Source organism: Chiloscyllium punctatum, chromosome 45, assembly GCF_047496795.1.
Source record: "Chiloscyllium punctatum isolate Juve2018m chromosome 45, sChiPun1.3, whole genome shotgun sequence".
Taxonomy (NCBI): Eukaryota; Metazoa; Chordata; class Chondrichthyes; order Orectolobiformes; family Hemiscylliidae; genus Chiloscyllium; species Chiloscyllium punctatum.
This window is the reverse complement of record NC_092783.1, coordinates 28,261,924-28,280,601: the sequence shown is the minus strand read 5'-3', so window position 1 is coordinate 28,280,601 and position 18,678 is coordinate 28,261,924. Positions and strand designations below refer to the sequence as shown.

General features: G+C 46.5%; 1 protein-coding gene across 3 annotated transcripts in view; it reads left to right on the top strand.

Moving 5' to 3' along the window:
• LOC140467254 (voltage-dependent L-type calcium channel subunit alpha-1S-like) overlaps window positions 1-17,795 on the top strand; it is a 214,656-nt gene extending 196,861 nt beyond the window's left edge. For all 3 annotated transcript variants that reach the window (XM_072563501.1, XM_072563500.1, XM_072563502.1), the window contains 6 exons: window positions 1,909-2,037; window positions 3,538-3,773; window positions 6,200-6,306; window positions 12,041-12,153; window positions 15,000-15,086; window positions 16,650-17,795. In XM_072563501.1, coding sequence (XP_072419602.1) covers window positions 1,909-2,037; window positions 3,538-3,773; window positions 6,200-6,306; window positions 12,041-12,153; window positions 15,000-15,086; window positions 16,650-16,859 — 882 coding nt within the window. In that variant the 3' untranslated portion in view covers window positions 16,860-17,795. The remainder of the gene's footprint in view (window positions 1-1,908; window positions 2,038-3,537; window positions 3,774-6,199; window positions 6,307-12,040; window positions 12,154-14,999; window positions 15,087-16,649) is intronic.
• The last annotated feature ends 883 nt before the right edge of the window (window positions 17,796-18,678 follow it).

Genomic DNA, 18,678 nt, shown 5'->3' with positions numbered 1-18,678 from the left:
GAGCTGATACAGTCCCAATGGGCTGAATAGGTCCCTTCTGTTCTGTAGCTTTTTTATGAGTAAACAGAACTGTAGGAGAATATGCTGATCAGGGAGAAGGAGCTGTTAGGGGCAGTTTGCTTGTGCAGCCACTTCAGTCAATTACAAAGTGACATCAATCAGCTGTGAGTTCAGATCTTGTCTGTCAGAGGCAAGGAAAATGAAACAGTGACAGGAAGTGACCATGTTGTTTGTCATCTATATTCTCATCCAAATCATTTATATAAGAGGCATGGTTAGTAAGTTTGCGGATGACACCAAAATTGGTAACAAAGTGGATTGGTTAACCAACAGGACCTAGATCAACTGGGCTAGTGGGCTGAGCAATGGCACATGGGAGTTTAAAGCAGATAATGCGAGGTGTTTCATTTTGCTGAAACAAAGCAGGGCAGGAATTGCACATTAATGGTCGGGCCCTTGGGAATGTTGTTCAATAGAGAGATTCAGGGCTTCGAAAACATTGGTCTTTGAAAGTAGACAGGGTAGTGAAGAAGGTGTATGGCATGCTTGACTTCGTCGGTCAGAGCATAGAGTACAAAGGTGGAGCATCATGTTACAGCTGTACTAGACATTGGTAAGGTCATGTTTGAAATAAGAGTATAGTTCTGGTCACCCTGTGAAAGGAATGATGTTATTAAACTGGAAAGAGAGCAAAAAGATTGACAAGGATGTTACTGAGACTGGAAGGTTTGAATTCTAAGCAGAGGTTGGATAGGCTGAGACATTGTTCCCTGGAGCATAGGGAACAGAGGGTTGACCTTAGAGAGGTTTATAAAATCATGAGGGCCATAGATAAGAATAGCTAAGGCCTTTTCCCCCAAGGTTCTGCCCTCCAGAACTAGAGGGCATAGATATAAGGTGAGTGGGGAAAGATGTAAAGCAGACCTAAGGGGCAACATTATCACACAGAGGGTGGTTTGTATATCGAACAAGCTGCCAGAGGAAGTGATAGAGGCACGTACAAATTCAGCATTTAAAAGACATTTGGACAGGTACATTGACGGGAAAGGTTTAGAGGGATATGGGCCAAACACAGGAAAATCGGACTAGTTGAGGAAACCTGATCAGCATGGACAAAGGGCTGAAGGGTGTACTCAATGTCTGTATGATCTATGGTGTGAATGAGGAGAACCATTTAGGTGTTTTTCTCTGTCTAATATTGAACTGCAATTTATCTGTCAGGTTGCATCATATTGTGGTGAAGTCTGTGATTTGAAAGCTTGTGCTTTTAGAGACAGATCTTAATTGAAAAGGGAAGCTAATCCTTTAAGTTCTATGGGAACTAAATCTGAAATTGAGATTGTAAACCAGCATTTCTGAAGATTGAAGCTGCTTTAAATCTACTGAAAGACACAACCATTCAAGCTGAGTTGGTGATGTCAGTGGTGCAGCATAAGCAGACTGAAGTAGGCAGAGGCTCGATCAATGAGGGTAGGCAGTTTCTGTGTCTGCTTCTGTTAGGGATTCACACCACTCCAATTGTCAGAAGCAGAATTGGGGTGTTCTGCAGCAGGGGCCATTTTACATGATAGCCTGCACGTGCATCTTGGATTAACTGGAGTCACCCATAGGTCAGACCAGGTAAGGACAGTAGACTACCCTCCATAAAGGACAATAGTCAACTGGATAGGTTTTTCTGACAATTAACAATGGTTTCATGGCCATCATTAGACTCTTCAATCCAGATTTCTTATTTTTGAACCTGGATCCCCAGAATACTAGCTAGATTAATGGTCTACCACTAATAGTACAGGGCCAGTGCTCTGTAGGAGATAAAATAGTAGAGGATGAGCGGGACTGTTAAGGGACGAGCTGGATATCTGAGAGATGTGGAACAATGCTTGACCTTTCATCCTGCTTCCATGTTAGGCTGGATTGCGCAGTATTGAGGAGGAGGTTGGTGATAATCTCCATCGAACTGTATCTGGAGAGCTGCCAGTTGAAGAGGAAGGAGACCAAACAATGGAGGAGGGGGGCTTGGATGAAACAATTTACAGGGTGAGTCACTTCACAGGTTTGATGACGGTTTCCATGGTGGTGATCTTTCATTTACAAGAAGAAACTGTCTGCAGGAATTCGTTCAGCATTGAGAGTTTGTACATTCCATCAGATCAGGTCAGAACCTGGGCGGCACAGTGGCACAGTGGTTAGCACTGCTACCTCACAGCGCCAGTGACCCGGGTTCAATTCCCGCCTCAGGCGACTGACTGTGTGGAGTTTGCACGTTCTCCCCGTGTCTGCGTGGGTTTCCTCCGGGTACTCCGGTTTCCTCCCACAGTCCAAAGATGCGCAGGTCAGGTGAATTGGCTATGCTAAATTGCCCATAGTGTTAGGTAAGGGGTAGATCTAGATGTAGATGTAGGGGTATGGGTGGGTTACGCTTCGGCGGGGCAGTGTGGACTTGTTGGGCCGAAGGGCCTGTTTCCACACTGTAAGTAATCTAATCTAATCTAACATCCCACCTCATTGTGGCAGATTCATGATTGACAATGACAGCGAATGTAGCTCCCATAGTAACAACAGAGTCTCTAAAACGTTCATGGTGAAGAATGGCAAAAGTTAAAGATTTATATTGGATAGTGGTGAGACTCAGTGTGGAGTAATATCTCCCAAGCACTCACAATGAGCAATGATACCCCACAACATTAATCATTCCCAATACTCAGTGAGTCATAATGCCTCACAGTGATTAATGAGGGAGTACATGTAATGATAAGTAATGATAAGTCCCAAACACGCACAGTGAGCAATAATATCTCACAATGATCAATGATAACTCTGGAACACTCATTGGGAGTAATAATAATTCTGAATCATGGTAATTCCCAAAGACTCAGTGAGCAATAATGAGTCCTGAACACTCATAATGAGTAATAACAGCACCCATGCACCCAGTGAATAAAAATAACTCCTCAACACTCAGCGAGTAATGATAACTCCCACATACTCATTTTGAATCATAACTCCCACACAGTTATGAAGAGTGATAATAAGGCCTAAACAGTCATAGTGAGTAATTATAACACCTGAATGCTTATATTAAGTAGTAGTAACTTCCAAGTACTCATTAAAATAATTATAGCTCCCAAGGTAATGTTAGCAATCACAAAGCCAAGGTGTTTATAGCACTGGTGATTAATGGCCCCCTCAAAAGGCAGACTGATCAGGACAGTCCTTGGCCATGTATCTGCCATGGAGAAAGTGAGGACTGCAGATGCTGGAGATCAGAGCTGAAAAATGTGTTGCTGGAAAAGCACAGCAGGTCAGGCAACATCCAAGGAGCAGGAGAATCGATGTTTCGGGCATAAGCCCTTCTTCCTGACCTGCTGCGCTTTTCCAGCAACACATTTTTCAGCATGTATCTGCCATGTTTATTTGTTCCAAATTTGACAAAAACAGAAACATTTGGATTTTCTTTTTCATGTGGTAACCATTGAGTCTGATTAATTTTAGTTGTCTCCCTGTTGGTACAATCCCCTTTGAATTTTGTCTTTGCAGAGAACTGGTGGTCTGTTTGGAGGACAGTCTGATTCCTATCCGATGGACAGAAGTAGCTCCTTGCAGCAACACGTGACAAGTCAACGGCCGCTTAAATTCAGTAAATCAGAGGGTGGAGGAGAGGAGCCTGAATCACCACACAGCAGACCGACAGATTCACCATTTAACACAACCAGTTTCTTCGCAGCAACTGACAACACAAACACAAATAATGCAAACAACACAGCCCTAAGCAGGTAACAGAGACATCCTTTCTCTCTCATACAGACTGTATCCTCACCCACCCCCTCACACACTGCACTCCATTGGATCCCCACCCCCTCACACACTGCACTCCATTGGATCCCCACCCTCTCACACACTGCACTCCATTGGATCCCCACCCTCTCACACACTGCACTCCATTGGATCCCCACCCTCTCACACACTGTACTCCATTGAGACCCCACCCCCTCACACGCTGTACTCCATTGAGACCTTACCCTCTCACACACTGCACTCCATTGAGACCCCACCCCCTCACACGCTGTACTCCATTGAGACCTTACCCTCTCACACACTGCACTCCATTGAGACCCCACCCCCTCACACGCTGTACTCCATTGGATCCCCACCCCCTCACACACTGTACTCCATTGAGACCCCACCCCCTCACACACTGCACTCCATTGAGACCCCACCCTCTCACACACTGCACTCCATTGAGACCCCACCCCCTCACACACTGCACTCCATTGTGACCCCACCCCCTCACACACTGCACTCCATTGTGACCCCACCCTCTCACACACTGCACTCCATTGAGACCCCACCCCCTCACACGCTGTACTCCATTGGATCCCCACCCCCTCACACACTGCACTCCATTGTGACCCCACCCTCTCACACACTGCACTCCATTGAGACCCCACCCCCTCACACGCTGTACTCCATTGGATCCCCACCCCCTCACACACTGCACTCCATTGTGACCCCACCCCCTCACACACTGCACTCCATTGAGACCCCACCCCCTCACACACTGCACTCCATTGAGACCTCACCCTCTCACACACTGCACTCCATTGAGTCCCCACCCCCTCACACACTGCACTCCATTGCATCCCCACCCCCTCACACCCTGCACTCCATTGCATCCCCACCCCCTCACACACTGCACTCCATTGCATCCCCACCCCCTCACACGCTGCACTCCATTGAGACCCCAACCCCTCACACACTGCACTCCATTGCATCCCCACCCCCTCACACACTGCACTCCATTGCATTCCCACCCCCTCACACACTGCACTCCATTGAGTCACCACCCCCTCACACACTGTACCCCATCCAACTCCCCACCCTCACATACACTGTACCCCATCCAAATCCCTACCCCCTCACACACTGTGCCCTATCCATCCCCCAACCTCACACACTGTACCCCATTCAACTCCCCATCCACTCTCACACACTGTGCCCCATCCGACACCCCACTGTCACACACACTGTGCCCCATCCGACACCCCACCCTCACACAGATACTCTACCCAATCCCATACTCCACCCTCACGTACACGTTGGCCCCCATCCAACTCTCCATCTTCACAAAGGATTCCCCACACCGTCACAAACACTTTCCACTGACCATGTTATTGAGAGATTGCAGGTTATTTGGATGATTTTGCAGTCACTTATATTCACCTCTTTATTTGGACATTGTACTGGGTACAGGGAGCCCGGCCGTGGGCACTGTGCTGGGTATAGGGTGCCTGGTTGTGGGCACTGTGCTGGGTACAGGGAGCCTGCCCGTGGACACTTGTGCTGGGTATAGGGAGCCTGGTTGTGGGCACTGTGCTGGGTACAGGGAGCCTGGTCGTGGGCACTGTGCTGGGTACAGGGAGCCTGCCCGTGGACACTTGTGCTGGGTATAGGGAGCCTGGTTGTGGGCACTGTGCTGGGTACAGGGAGCCTGCCTGTGGACACTTGTGCTGGGTATAGGGTGCCTGGTTGTGGGCACTGTGCTGGGTAAAGGGTGCCTGGTTGTGGGCACTGTGCTGGGTAAAGGGAGCCTGGTTGTGGGCACTGTGCTGGGTATAGGGAGCCTGGCCGTGGACACTGTACTGGGTACAGGGAGCCTGGCCGTGGGCACTGTGCTGGGTATAGGGAGCCTGGTTGTGGGCACTGTGCTGGGTATAGGGAGCCTGGCCGTAGACGCTTGTGCTGGGTACAGGGAGCCCGGCTGTGGATTGAGCGCTAGCTGTCCTCTATCGGGTGAGAAGGTCACAGAATTGTCTCTGCCTTTTGGGAAATTGCTGTTGTCTGCCTGAGACTGTTCTCATAAATGGAGGGTCTGACCCCAGCTGTCTTGGAGTTCAAGCGTTAGCTGCAGTAATGTGGCTGTCATATTGTTTACAGATAGTGGATGTCAGCATATTGAGAATATTCCCATTCCTTGTGAAGTTCATCTTTGACTTCATTCCTAAATGTCAAATTTGGAATGGATTATCACTAACATGTTGCTCCTTGGATGTCTGGCTGTGGTGAGAAACTGTATTGAAGGTCTCCATTAGCTCCTGAACAGGTTTTCTAGTTGGGGGTGGGGGGGGGAGAGAGTGTGTATTAAAGTGTATTGACTCTCCAAGAGACTGCCTGATACTCTGACCCTTTCACTCTGTTGCAGAATTACCTATGAAGATGAGTTTAAGAAGGAAATTATGACATTTCAATGCACAGGTGAAGACAAAGCTCAAGTGGGCAGGGTCAGACAAGCCCCAGTTCGACTGCCAGGTAAGTACGACTGTCTGCACATCTGTAAGACCTCCCTCACATCTGTACCACTGAAATAATAAGTATCAGAGAAAACTCTTCTCCCATCTCTTACCAAATAATGGTCTGTTTAACAGAATAGGGACAATAGAGTAGGTCATTCAACCTGATGAGTCAATTACCTCATGGCCAATAACCTCAATGCCTCTTTCTCACACGATACCTTCATATCATTAGTGTCCAGAAGCTTCTCAATTTCTGACTTAAACATGCTTAATGACTGTAATTCTCTATCTCTACCTAAAGACTTACCACCCTCTGAGTAAAGAAGTTCCTTCCCATCCCAGTTTTAAATGGCCTGCCCTTTTACCTGAGATTACTTCCCATAGTTCCTAGCATAGGGCAAGATCCCATTGTCACCCACCCTTCAGTGTCCTGTCAGCATTTTGTAAATGTCAATGAGATCACCTGTAATAGTTTCAAATTCTCATAACTATAGACCCAGCTTCCTTAACTGTCCTCATAAAAAAGTCCCACCATCCCAGGGATTCATCTGGTGAAATTTTGTAGGTGCATTCCCTCTATATGTACCTTCCTTCAATAAGGAGACCAAAACATGACTCCATACTCCAGGTGTAGTCTCACTATGCTCCATACAATCACTGCCGGATACCTATGCTCACATCTCCAACAAACCATTTGACTTCCTAATCGCTTGCTGTATCTTCTTGCTAGGTTTGAGCAACTCATGAACAAAGATTCCAAGGTCCCTTGGGCGCCGGTACTTCCTAACCTCTCACTGTTTCAGAAATAATTTGTCCTTTTTTTCGACCAAAGTGAATAACTTCCCACTCTCATCGCTGTTATCAAGGATTTTCAATGTTGCTATTTAAAAAGTGGGTGGCACGGTGGCACAGTGGTTAGCACAGCTGCTTCACAGCACCAAAGACCCGGGTTCAATTCCCGCCTCAGGCGACTGACTGTGTGGAGTTTGCACATTCTCCCTGTGTCTGTGTGGGTTTCCTCTGGGTGCTCCAGTTTCCTCCCAAAAATGTGCAGGTTAGGTGAATTGGCCATGCTAACTTGCCTGTAGTGTTAGGTGAAAGGGTAAATGCAGGGTAATGGAGAGTCGGTGTGGACATGTTGGGCCGAAGGGCCTGTTTCCACACTAAGTAATGTAATCTAAACTTCACTTATTCACATTATATTCTACCTGCCACGTTCTTGCCTATCCACTTTGCCTGTTTAATTGCACTTGAAGTCTCCTCATCTCATTTTATGTCATTGGTAAATTTGGAAGTATTACTTTTGATTCCATAAACTAATCGTGCTAATAGCGGTGCCCCAAGTCTCATACTGGTGGCACCCCATCGTGGGAAAAATCCATCTACTCCTACTGTCTGTCTTTCTGTCTGTTAACTAATTGTCATTCCATGCTGGTTCACTACCCCTAATCTAACTTTACTTACTCAACTTCTGTAAAAGACCTTATCAATAGCCTTAAAATATCCACATCCACTGGTTCTCCTAGATTTATGATAGAATTAACACCCTCAAAAACTTCAGCACATTTGTCCAAGGATTTCTCTTTCATAAAACCATGTTGACTCTGCTCAAGAATACCCAAGTATCCAGTCATCACATTCTTTCTAATAGTTTCTATCTTGCCAATTCATCATTACCCACAGAATTATGTGAAAAATCGAGAAAATGTTAGGTGTCGGCTGGGGCTAGGTATTGTCTGCGTTGATGCATTATTCCAGTTTAATAGACATGGGAGGTTCAGCGGACCCAAAATTAAATTATCTAAAATCAGGAATGCACTGGATATTGGGTATTTCTATTTCCAGAGAGCAGTGTTCTTTGGAATATGTTGTTGCTTGGTGTGGTTAATGCTAACTTCAAGATGGAGCTGGACCAGTTCCTGACTGAGGTGGAGATTGAATCCTAGAGGGGTAAGTAACTTATTAAATGCAATGCATGGGATCTCTGGTTTTGCTTGTCAAATGGGGCTGGAGAGGAATTTTCCAAAATATATTTTCCTTTATTTTCACATCTCCATGAGGATGACGTGGCTCTGGGATGCGTGAACGATGATGAGAGAATGGACAAGGAGGGCAAGGAATGTTAACCCCTCCTCACAAATAGGAACAACCTGTTTCTACTAACAAGATTCAATTAATGAAAAAACTGGGGAAATCAAAACTGAAACAAATGCTACAAGAGGGACAGAAAGGGAGGCAAGAGAGAAGGGGGAATGGCGTTTTTGATAAGGGATAGCATTACAGCTGTACTGAGGGAGGATATCTCCGGAGATACATCCAGGGAAGTTGCTTGGGTTGAACTGAGAAATAAGAAAGGGATGATCACCTTATTGGGATTGTATTATAGACCCCCTAATAGTCAGAGGGAAATTGAGAAACAAATTTGTAAGGAGATTTCAGTTATCTGTAAGAATAACAGGGTGGTTATGGTAGGGGATTTTAACTTTCCAAACATAGACTCTGACATTTATAGTGTTAAGGGTTTATAGGGAGAGGTTTTTGTTAATTGTGTACAAGAAAATTTTCTGATTCAGTATGTGGATGGACCTACTAGAGAAGGTGCAAAACTTGACCTACTCTTGGGAAATAAGGCAGGGCAGGTGACTGAGGTGTCAGTGGGGAAGCACTTTGGGGTCAGCGACCATAATTCTATTAGTTTTAAAATAGTGATGGAAAAAGATAGACCAGATCTAAAAGTTGAAGTTCTAAATTTTAGAATGGCCAATTTTGATGGTATTAGGCAAGAACTTTTGAAAGTCGATTGGGGGCAGATGTTCACGGGTAAATGGATGGCTGGAAAATGGGAAGCCTTCAGAAATACAATAATGAGAATCCAGAGAAAGTATATTCCTGTTAGGGTGGAAGGAAAGGCTGGCAGGTATAGGGAATTCTGGATGACTAAAGAAATCGAGGGTTTGGTTAAGAAAAAGGATAGATCGAGTGAATCGTTAGAAGAGTATAAAGGCAGTAGGAGTATACTTAAGAGGGAAATCAGGAGGGCAAAAAGGGAACATGGGATAGCTTTGGCAAATACATTAAGGACAAAAGGGTAACTAGGGAGAGAATAGGGCCTGTCAAAGATCAGCAGGCCAGGCAGCATCCGAGGGGCAGGAGAATTGACGTATCGTTAAACACTGAGATCCTTGTAGAGGGAAGAGGAGGGCTTCTTCAAGGTAGGCATCCTTGCAAAAGGATCCACAGTAGGTTAAGATCAACTTAAAACACTGAGATCCTTAATGAAGAAGGGCTTATGCCCGAAACATCAATTCTCCTGCTCCTCGGATGCTGTCTGGCCTGCTGCGCTTTTCCAGCACCACGCTTTTCAACTCTGATCTCCAGCATCTGCAGTCCTCACTTTCTCTCTGTCAAAGATCAGCAAGGCGGCCTTTGTGTGGAGCCGCAGGAGGTGAGGGAAATGCTAAACGAGTATCTTGCATCAGTATTTACTGTGGAAAAGGATATGGAAGATATAGAATGTAGGGAAATAGATGGTGACATCTTCAAAAATGTCCATATTTCAGAGGAGAAAGTGCTGGACATCTTGAAATGCATAAAAATAGATAAATTCCCAGGACTTGATCAGGTGTACCCTAGAATTCTGTGGGAAGCTAGAGAAGTAATTGCTGGGCCTCTTGATATTTGTATCATCGATAGTCACAGGTGAGGTGCCGGAAGACTGGAGGTTGGCAAATGTGGTGCCACTGTTTAAGAAGGGTGGTAAGGACAAGCCAGGGAACGATAGACCGGTGAGTCTGACCTCGGTGGTGGACAAGTTGTTGGAGGGAATCCTGAAGGACAGGATGTATTTGGAAAGGCAAGGACTGATTAGGGATGGTCAACATGGCTTTGTGCGTGGGAAATCATGTCTCACAAACTTGATTGAGTTTTTTGAAGAAATAACAAAGAGGATTGATGAGGGCAGACTGGTAGACGTGATCTATATAGTCTTCAGTAAGCTGTTCGACAAGGTTCCCCATGGGAGACTGATTAGCAAGGTTAGATCTCATGGAATACAGGGAGAACTAGCCATTTGGATACAGATCTGGCTCAAAGGTAGAAGACAGAGGGTAGTAGTGATGAAGGGCTGTTTTTCAGACTAGAGGCCTGTGACCAGTGGAGTGTCACAAGGATCATTGCTGGGTTCACTACTTTTCATCATTTATATTATTGATTTGCATGTGAGCATAAGAGGTGTAGTTAGTAAGTTTGCAGATGACACCAAAATTGGAGGTGTAGTGGACAGCAAAGAAGGTTCCCTCAGATTACAATGGGATCTTGATCAGATGGGCCAATGAGCTGAGGAGTGGCAGATGGAGTTTAGATAAATGTGAGGTGCTGCATTTTGGAAAAGCAAATCTTAGCAGGACTTATACACTTAATGGTATGTCCTAGGGAGTGTTGCTGAACAAAGACACCTTGGAGTGCAGGTTCATAGCTCCTTGAAAATGGAGTTGTAGGTAGATAGGATAATGAAGAAGGTGTTTGGTATGCTTTCATTTATTGGTCAGAGTATTGAGTACAGGAGTTGGGAGGTCATGTTGTGGCTGTACAGGACAATGGTTAGGCCACTGTTGGAATATTGCGTGCAATTCTGGTTTCCTTCCTATCAGAATGAGCTACAAAAGAAGTGGTGGAGACTGGTACAATTGCAACATTTAAGAGGCATTTGGATGGTATATGATTAGGAAGGGTTTGGAGGGATATGGGCCAGGTGCTGTTAGGTGGGACTAGATTGGGTTGGGATATCTGGTTGGAGTGGATAAGTTGGACCGAAGGGTCTGTTTCCATGCTGTACATCTCTATGACTCTATAACTGTGGATGCTGGAAATTTGAAACAAGAACAGATATTGCTGGAAAAACTCAATAGGTCTGGCAGCATCTTTGAAGAGAAATTAGAATTAATGTTTCAGGTCCAATGACCCTTCCTCAGTTCTGAGGAAAGGTCACTGGACCTGAAACGTTAACTCTGATTTCTCTCCACAGATGCTGCCAGACCTGCTGAGCTTTTCCAGCAATTTTTCATTTTGTTAGCGGATTTCTAGCACCCGCTGGTCTCTAGGCTTTTCCAAAACAGATGGATTATTACAACTGACCAATAGCAGGTGGGCTGGATGGTCTCTTTATCTAGTGTAACTCACTGTATGAATGTGGTTGGGAATTTTCAGAGGCCCCAGATAATGGTATAGTGTGACTGACTCGTGGTGAGCACTGCTGTTCTAATGCTGATCAGCTGCACAGAAACTCCTGTGTGATAGACCAACATCAATATGCTGTTTTATTTGACAGTGTCAGTCTGGCATTATGGGAGTACTTTCACCCCTGAGCCATAAGGTTCTGGGTTCAAGTCCCACACTGGAGATATGAACACTGAATATAGGCCTCTGCTACCCTCTTAACTGAAAACAAAATAGCCCATTAATGACACTGGAAGAACAGCAGGGCAGTTCTGGCTAATATTTATCCCTCAACTACTAATGCAAATGGATTATAACATCATCACTATTTGTGGGATCTTACTGGTTGTAAATTGTCTGCTGGGTTTCCTGCATAACAGCAGTGACCAGACTTGGGACTGATTTAATTGGCTTGAAATTGCTCTGGGCCCTCATGTTCAGTGCTATGAAAACGCATGTCTTTCTTTGCTTTTTACAGTGTTTAATGGTGTTCCAGAGTAGTGTATTAATCACTGATCAATGAACTGTTCTGACAGCTCCAGAGCCATACCCCAACCATCAAGTACAGAAAACTTGGTCAGAAACAACAGACACCAAGAGAGTGAAAAGAGACACGACAACACCAACATTGTTTCCACACAGCAACCAGGTAATGGTACAGCGGGGGAGCTATTGGTAGGAGCCTGTTGATGTGAAGAGCCTCGGTAATCGAGGTGGCTTGGAAGACAGGCTTGTGGTAAAAGCAGTCAGGACGGGTGCGAATGCAAAATCAGTCCTCAGGCCCAGCAGACATCTTTATAAAGAGTCTCAATTGAGGATAGGCAACACAACAAGACAGCTCATTCACAGCACAGTGTACACTATAGGAGCCATCTCTCACCCCATGAACTTGACCAGATAAACTCTCCCTTCCCAGTTTCCATACTGCTGCTATCGAGCTCAATTATGACGATTTAACATTTATGACTACAGCGGAACCTCGATTACCCAAAGGATACAGGTGGGGAATATTTGATTCAGTTTATTGAATTCCAGATAATCAAAAGCCGGATAACATAATTTAGCTGAGCATTGGGACTTGTGATCTTGCCAGATAATGCGATATTCGGATAATCAAATGCCGGATAATTGAGGTTCCTCTGTGTTTAGTATTTTATTCTCTTAAACTTCACCACATTTCACAACAGATCAATAGATGAAACTTTGATCACTTACCATCTTCTATATAGTGCCTGCATATCACACATATTGTGTACAATGTCTGTATATCTCAAACACTGGGTATAGTGTGTGGATAATCACGCAGTGGGTACAGTGTTTGACACATACACACATCAGGTGCGATGTTTGCATGTCACACACTAGGTACAGTCTGTATATCGCTCACACATTGGTACAGTATCTATATGCTGCAAACATGGGAAGAGCATCTCTAACATCACACACACTCGATACAGTGTCTGAATTTCATACACACTGGATATCATGCACATTGTGTACTGGCTCTGTATACCTCTCCATCTGCACAGGTATCTGTGTACTTCAACACTGAGTATATCTGAAACACAAGGTACACTGTCTATATATGGGACTGGTGTCTGTATATAATGCCCTCACTGGGCCAAGTGTCTGTATATCACACCCACACTGGGCCCGGTGTCTGTATATCACACCCACACTGGGCCCGAAGTCTGTATATCACACCCACACTGGGCCCAGTGTCTGTATAGCACATCCACACTGGGCCCGGTGTCTGTATGTCACATCCATACTGGGCCCAGTGTCTGTATGTCACATCCATACTGGGCCCAGTGTCTGTATGTCACATCCATACTGGGCCCGCTGTCTGTATGTCACACCCACACTGGGCCCGGTGTCTGTATGTCACATCCATACTGGGCCCAGTGTCTGTATGTCACATCCATACTGGGCCCGCTGTCTGTATGTCACACCCACACTGGGCCCGCTGTCTGTATGTCACACCCACACTGGGCCCGGTGTCTGTATATCACACCCACACTGGGCCCGAAGTCTGTATATCACACCCACACTGGGCCCAGTGTCTGTATAGCACATCCACACTGGGCCCGGTGTCTGTATGTCACATCCATACTGGGCCCAGTGTCTGTATGTCACATCCACACTGGGCCCGGTGTCTGTATGTCACATCCATACTGGGCCCAGTGTCTGTATATCACAACCACACTGGGCCTGGTTTCTGTATATCACGCCCCCGCTGGGCCCGGTGTCTGTATATCACAACCACATTGGGCCCAGTGTCTATATGTCGCGCCCACACTGGGCCCGGTGTCTGTATGTCACATCCACACTGGGCCCGGTGTCTGTATGTCACACCCACACTGGGCACGGTGTCTGTATGTCACACCCACACTGGGTCTGGTGTCTGTATATCACACCCACACTGGGCCCGGTGTCTGTATATCATGCCCACACTGGGCCCGCTGTCTGTATGTCGCATCCATACTGGACCAGGTGTCTGTATATCACACCCACACTGGGCCCGGTGTCTGTATATCACACCCACACTGGGCCCGGTGTCTGTATGTCACTCCCACACTGGGCCCAGTGTCTGTATATCACACCCACACTGGGCCCAGTGTCTGTATATCACAACCACATTGGGCCCGGTGTCTGTATGTCACGCCCACATTGGGCCCGGTGTCTATATGTCACGCCCACATTGGGCCCGGTGTCTGTATGTCACATCCATACTGGGCCAGGTGTCTGTATATCACACCCACACTGGGCCCGGTGTCTGTATATCACACCCACACTGGGCCCGGTGTCTGTATGTCACTCCCACACTGGGCCCAGTGTCTGTATATCACACCCACACTGGGCCCAGTGTCTGTATATCACACCCACACTGGGCCCGGTGTCTGTATGTCACGCCCACACTGGGCCCGGTGTTTGTATATCACAACCACATTGGGCCCAGTGTCTGTATATCACGCCCACACTTGGCCCGGTGTCTGTATATCACGCCCACACTGGGCCCGGTGTCTGTATGTCACATCCATACTGGGCCCGGTGGTCTGTATATCACACCCACACTGGGCCCGGTGTCTGTATGTCACGCCCACACTGGGCCCGGTGTATGTATGTCACACCCACACTGGGCCTGGTGTCTGTATATCACACCCACACTGGGCCCGGTGTCTATATTTCACGCCCACACTGGGCCCGGTGGTCTGTATGTCACATCCACACTGGGCCCAGTGTCTGTATGTCACGCCCACACTTGGCCCCGTGTCTGTATATCACACCCACACTGGGCCCAGTGTGTGTATATCACACCCACACTGGGCTCGGTTTCTATATATCACACCTATACTGGGCCCGGTGACAGTGCTTATAGTGTCACTATGACGTAGATGGACTCGGTACAAGCTGTATATGATGTGATTCAGTCACGGTCTTCATGTACCTGCTGCCATCAAACACTCTAAGATAAATTGTTTTGTTTTTACCCAGAGTGTGGACATGAACCAAATCTGTGAGTACCATCGCAAACTCGAGAAGTTGGCAAGATGTCAAACTGTTAACAACCTGCTAAAACAGGTACAGCATCATGTTCCAAGGGGTTAGCCTCATCACTGTCATAGCCTCATCACTCAATATTTGCCATGTCACAAGCTCTTACCCTCCACAGCCCATAAGACCATTAGGCCACATGAAATAGGAGCAGGAGTAGGCCATTTGGCCCATCAAATCTGCTCTAGCATCCATTATGATCATGGCTGATCCAACATTCTTCACATCCACATTCCTGCCCTTTTCCCATAATTCTTGATTCCTCTCCTGACCAAGAGTCTATCTCAGTTTTAAAGGTACACAAGATCTCAGTCCGTGCATTCCAAACACGAACCATTTTCTGTGTAAAAAATGGTCTTTTACCTTATCTTTCTCTGAAATCAGTAATCTCTGGCTGTCAATCGTTTTACCAATCAGAGTAAATTCCTTGACAACTCTATTCAGATCCCTCAGAATTCTGAAGATCTCATAGGACAGCAGCCACACGTTCTCCAATCCACACGTCCTCATTTCTGCAACTATCCTCATTTAGTTTTTCAGCACCTTCACCAATATATTTCCATTTTTGCGAAATACACTGCCCACAATTAGACACAATACTACACGTTGACACTGAACTAGTATTTTATCAGATGTTCAGTAGAACTTCCTTTATTTTGTACTCCAGGCCTCCACTTATAAAATCCAGATCCAAGTTGCCTGAAGAATCCACATTAAAAACTGGCACTCCCTGACTATATAGCACTCTCCCTGTGAGGGTCATCAGCCCCTTCAGTAACCACGGTACTGCAGGCCTCAACAATAAAGGATATTCTTCTATTCTATTCTGATTACTGCTGAATAAAGTTCATCTTCACTTACCTATCAAGTACTCTTCCAGCTCTGACACTTTGACGGAGGACTCAATCAGATATGCCAGTGGCAGGTTCTTGGGGGAACGTTGTGTCATGCGTAAGCCTCGGTCTGACCAAGACGTTAGAGGGGTGATTGGAGGGGGCAAGGACTTGGGAAAAAACCCTCCCACTTCCCGTTGTAAAGCTGAGACTATTTCTTTTGTTAACCATGGCGATCTTCAGCCCCTTTGCTCAGTGTATCCACCACTGAACAGCCTAGCTCTGTTTTGCCCTTTGCATCGGATGCCACCCCACACCAGGCTTTTATGCAACTAAGTTACCTCTGTTAATCCTTTCAAACCTTTTCCTCATCTTAAACATCTCAATTAAATCATCCTTTAGTTTCCCGTGCCCAAGGGAGTACAATGTACTACTGCTCCTCGGATGCTGCATGAACTGCTGTGCTCTTCCAGCACCACTAATCCAGAATCTGGTTTCCAGCATCTGCAGTCATTGTTTTTACCCTGTTTTTACCTAGGGAGTACAAACCTACTCTACTCAGTCTGTCCTCATAACATTATCCTTTTAGATCTGATTTCATCCTGATTTATTTTTCCTGACCTTTGAGCCCAGGACCTAAGTGTTCTGAAAGGTCAGAAAAATCACTCTCTTCACCCACTTCTCCAGTTGGCCATTGGGGAAGGGGTAGTGTTGGCCCCTGTGGGATTTCTCACATCCTTTGTTTCTCCCATTAAAGGTGCTGACAGCCCGTGGATTACAGGAACTGGCTAGTGACCCAGCCTTCGTGGCAATGACTGTGAGTGAGATGGCAGAAGCTTGCCTGATGGATCACAATGAGCTGGAGAGCACAGCACTGAGCCTGGTGGAAGGCCACTCAGTATCAACGGAACCTAAAAACAACCTCTCACCTGAAGCCCAGGTGGATCTGCCATCCAGCTCCTGCTGAGCACTTTCTGAAAGGATAAGCTGAGGCAAGGGAGAGATGTTCCAATGCCACAGCTGAATTACTGTCTTGTTTACTTTTTGTGTTTGGAAATCTGTCACTATCACCAAAGGGTGTAAGGTAATATGTTTGAAAATGTATGAGATTTCAGCTGCTTCAGATACTGCCTGAGTACTGTATGGAAACTTTAGGACACAGCAGCAGAGAGTGGAATTCTCCAGTTCATGTGACATCATCAGGCCATGTTGGCTAGGTTCCTACTGCATCCGCTGCACTCGATGTGGTCTCCTCTATATTGGGGAGACAGGCCGCCTACTTGCGGAACGTTTCAGAGAACACCTCTGGGACACCCGGACCAACCAACCCAACCACCCCGTGGCTCAACACTTCAACTCCCCCTCCCACTCCACCAAGGACATGCAGGTCCTTGGACTCCTCCATCGCCAGACCATAGCAACACGACGGTTGGAGGAAGAGCGCCTCATCTTCCGCCTAGGAACCCTCCAACCACAAGGGATGAACTCAGATTTCTCCAGTTTCCTCATTTCCCCTCCCCCCAACTTGTCTCAGCCAAATCCCTCGAACTCAGCACCACCTTCCTAACCTGCAATCTCCTTCCTGATCTCTCCGCCCCCACCCCCACTCCGGCCTATCACCCTCACCTTGACCTCCTTCCACCTATCACATTTCCAACGCCCCTCCCCCAAGTCCCTCCTCCCTACCTTTTATCTCAGCCTGCTGGACACACTTTCCTCATTCCTGAAGAAGGGCTCATGCCCGAAACGTCGATTCTCCTGTTCCTTGGATGCTGCCTGACCTGCTGCGCTTTTCCAGCAACACATTTTCAGCTGGGTTCCTACTTCAGTCATACACAAGTATAGTATCATTATTCTTGTACATCAGAGTGAAAAAGGCTGATTAAACACTCAGTGCTGACAAGATGTTATGGACTTTTGTGTTTGCAGGAGTTCATGCATGTCGTTCATAAGCCACTAACTCAGTGAGTAATCTTAATCATTTTACCCAGATCTGTATATTCAGGTGGGAGTGACAGTGCTGTATTTGGGTGAACACAAAACATCTTCTGGTGTCTGCAGAATCTGGCTAGGGCATGATGTATGGGAGGCCATACAGCGTGTCAACACAATCGAACATTATTTGAGAACATAGCAGTAGAACTTGACTAAAATCTCTCCTAGCAAGAGGAGTGAACCATTCAGTTCCTTGAGTATATCACACCATTTAGTCAGATTGTAACTGCTCTTAACTGTTTTCATATAGTTTAATACTCTTGCCTCCAAATTTTAGTTTTCAGTTTGTTAATTTAAGGTAGCCTCACTGGTTTTCTGAGGAGAGTTTTTCGGATTTCCACAGCCCTTTGTATGTGTGAAGGAGTAATTCCTGCCCTCACCCCTGAGGGACTTAGTTGTAATTCTAACGTCTAGACCTCCCAGCAGTGCATCTACACATGCCTGACCAACTTCCCATAATCCACTCTCAGTAAACTCTCAGTAGGGCAGCACGGTGGTACAGTGGTTAGCACTGCTGCCTCACAGCTCCAGAGACCTGGGTTCAATTCCCGCCGCAGGTGACTGTGTGGAGTTTGCACATTCTCCCCGTGTCTGCGTGGGTTTTCTCCGGGTGCTCCAGTTTCCTCCCACAATCCACAAAGTGTGCAGGTTAGGTGAACTGGCCATGCTAAATTGCCCATAGTGTTAGGTGAAGGGGTAAATGTAGGGGAATGGGTTTGGGTGGGTTGCGCTTTGGTGGGTCGGTGTGGACTTGTTGGGCCGAAGGGCCTGTTTCCACACTGTAAGTAATC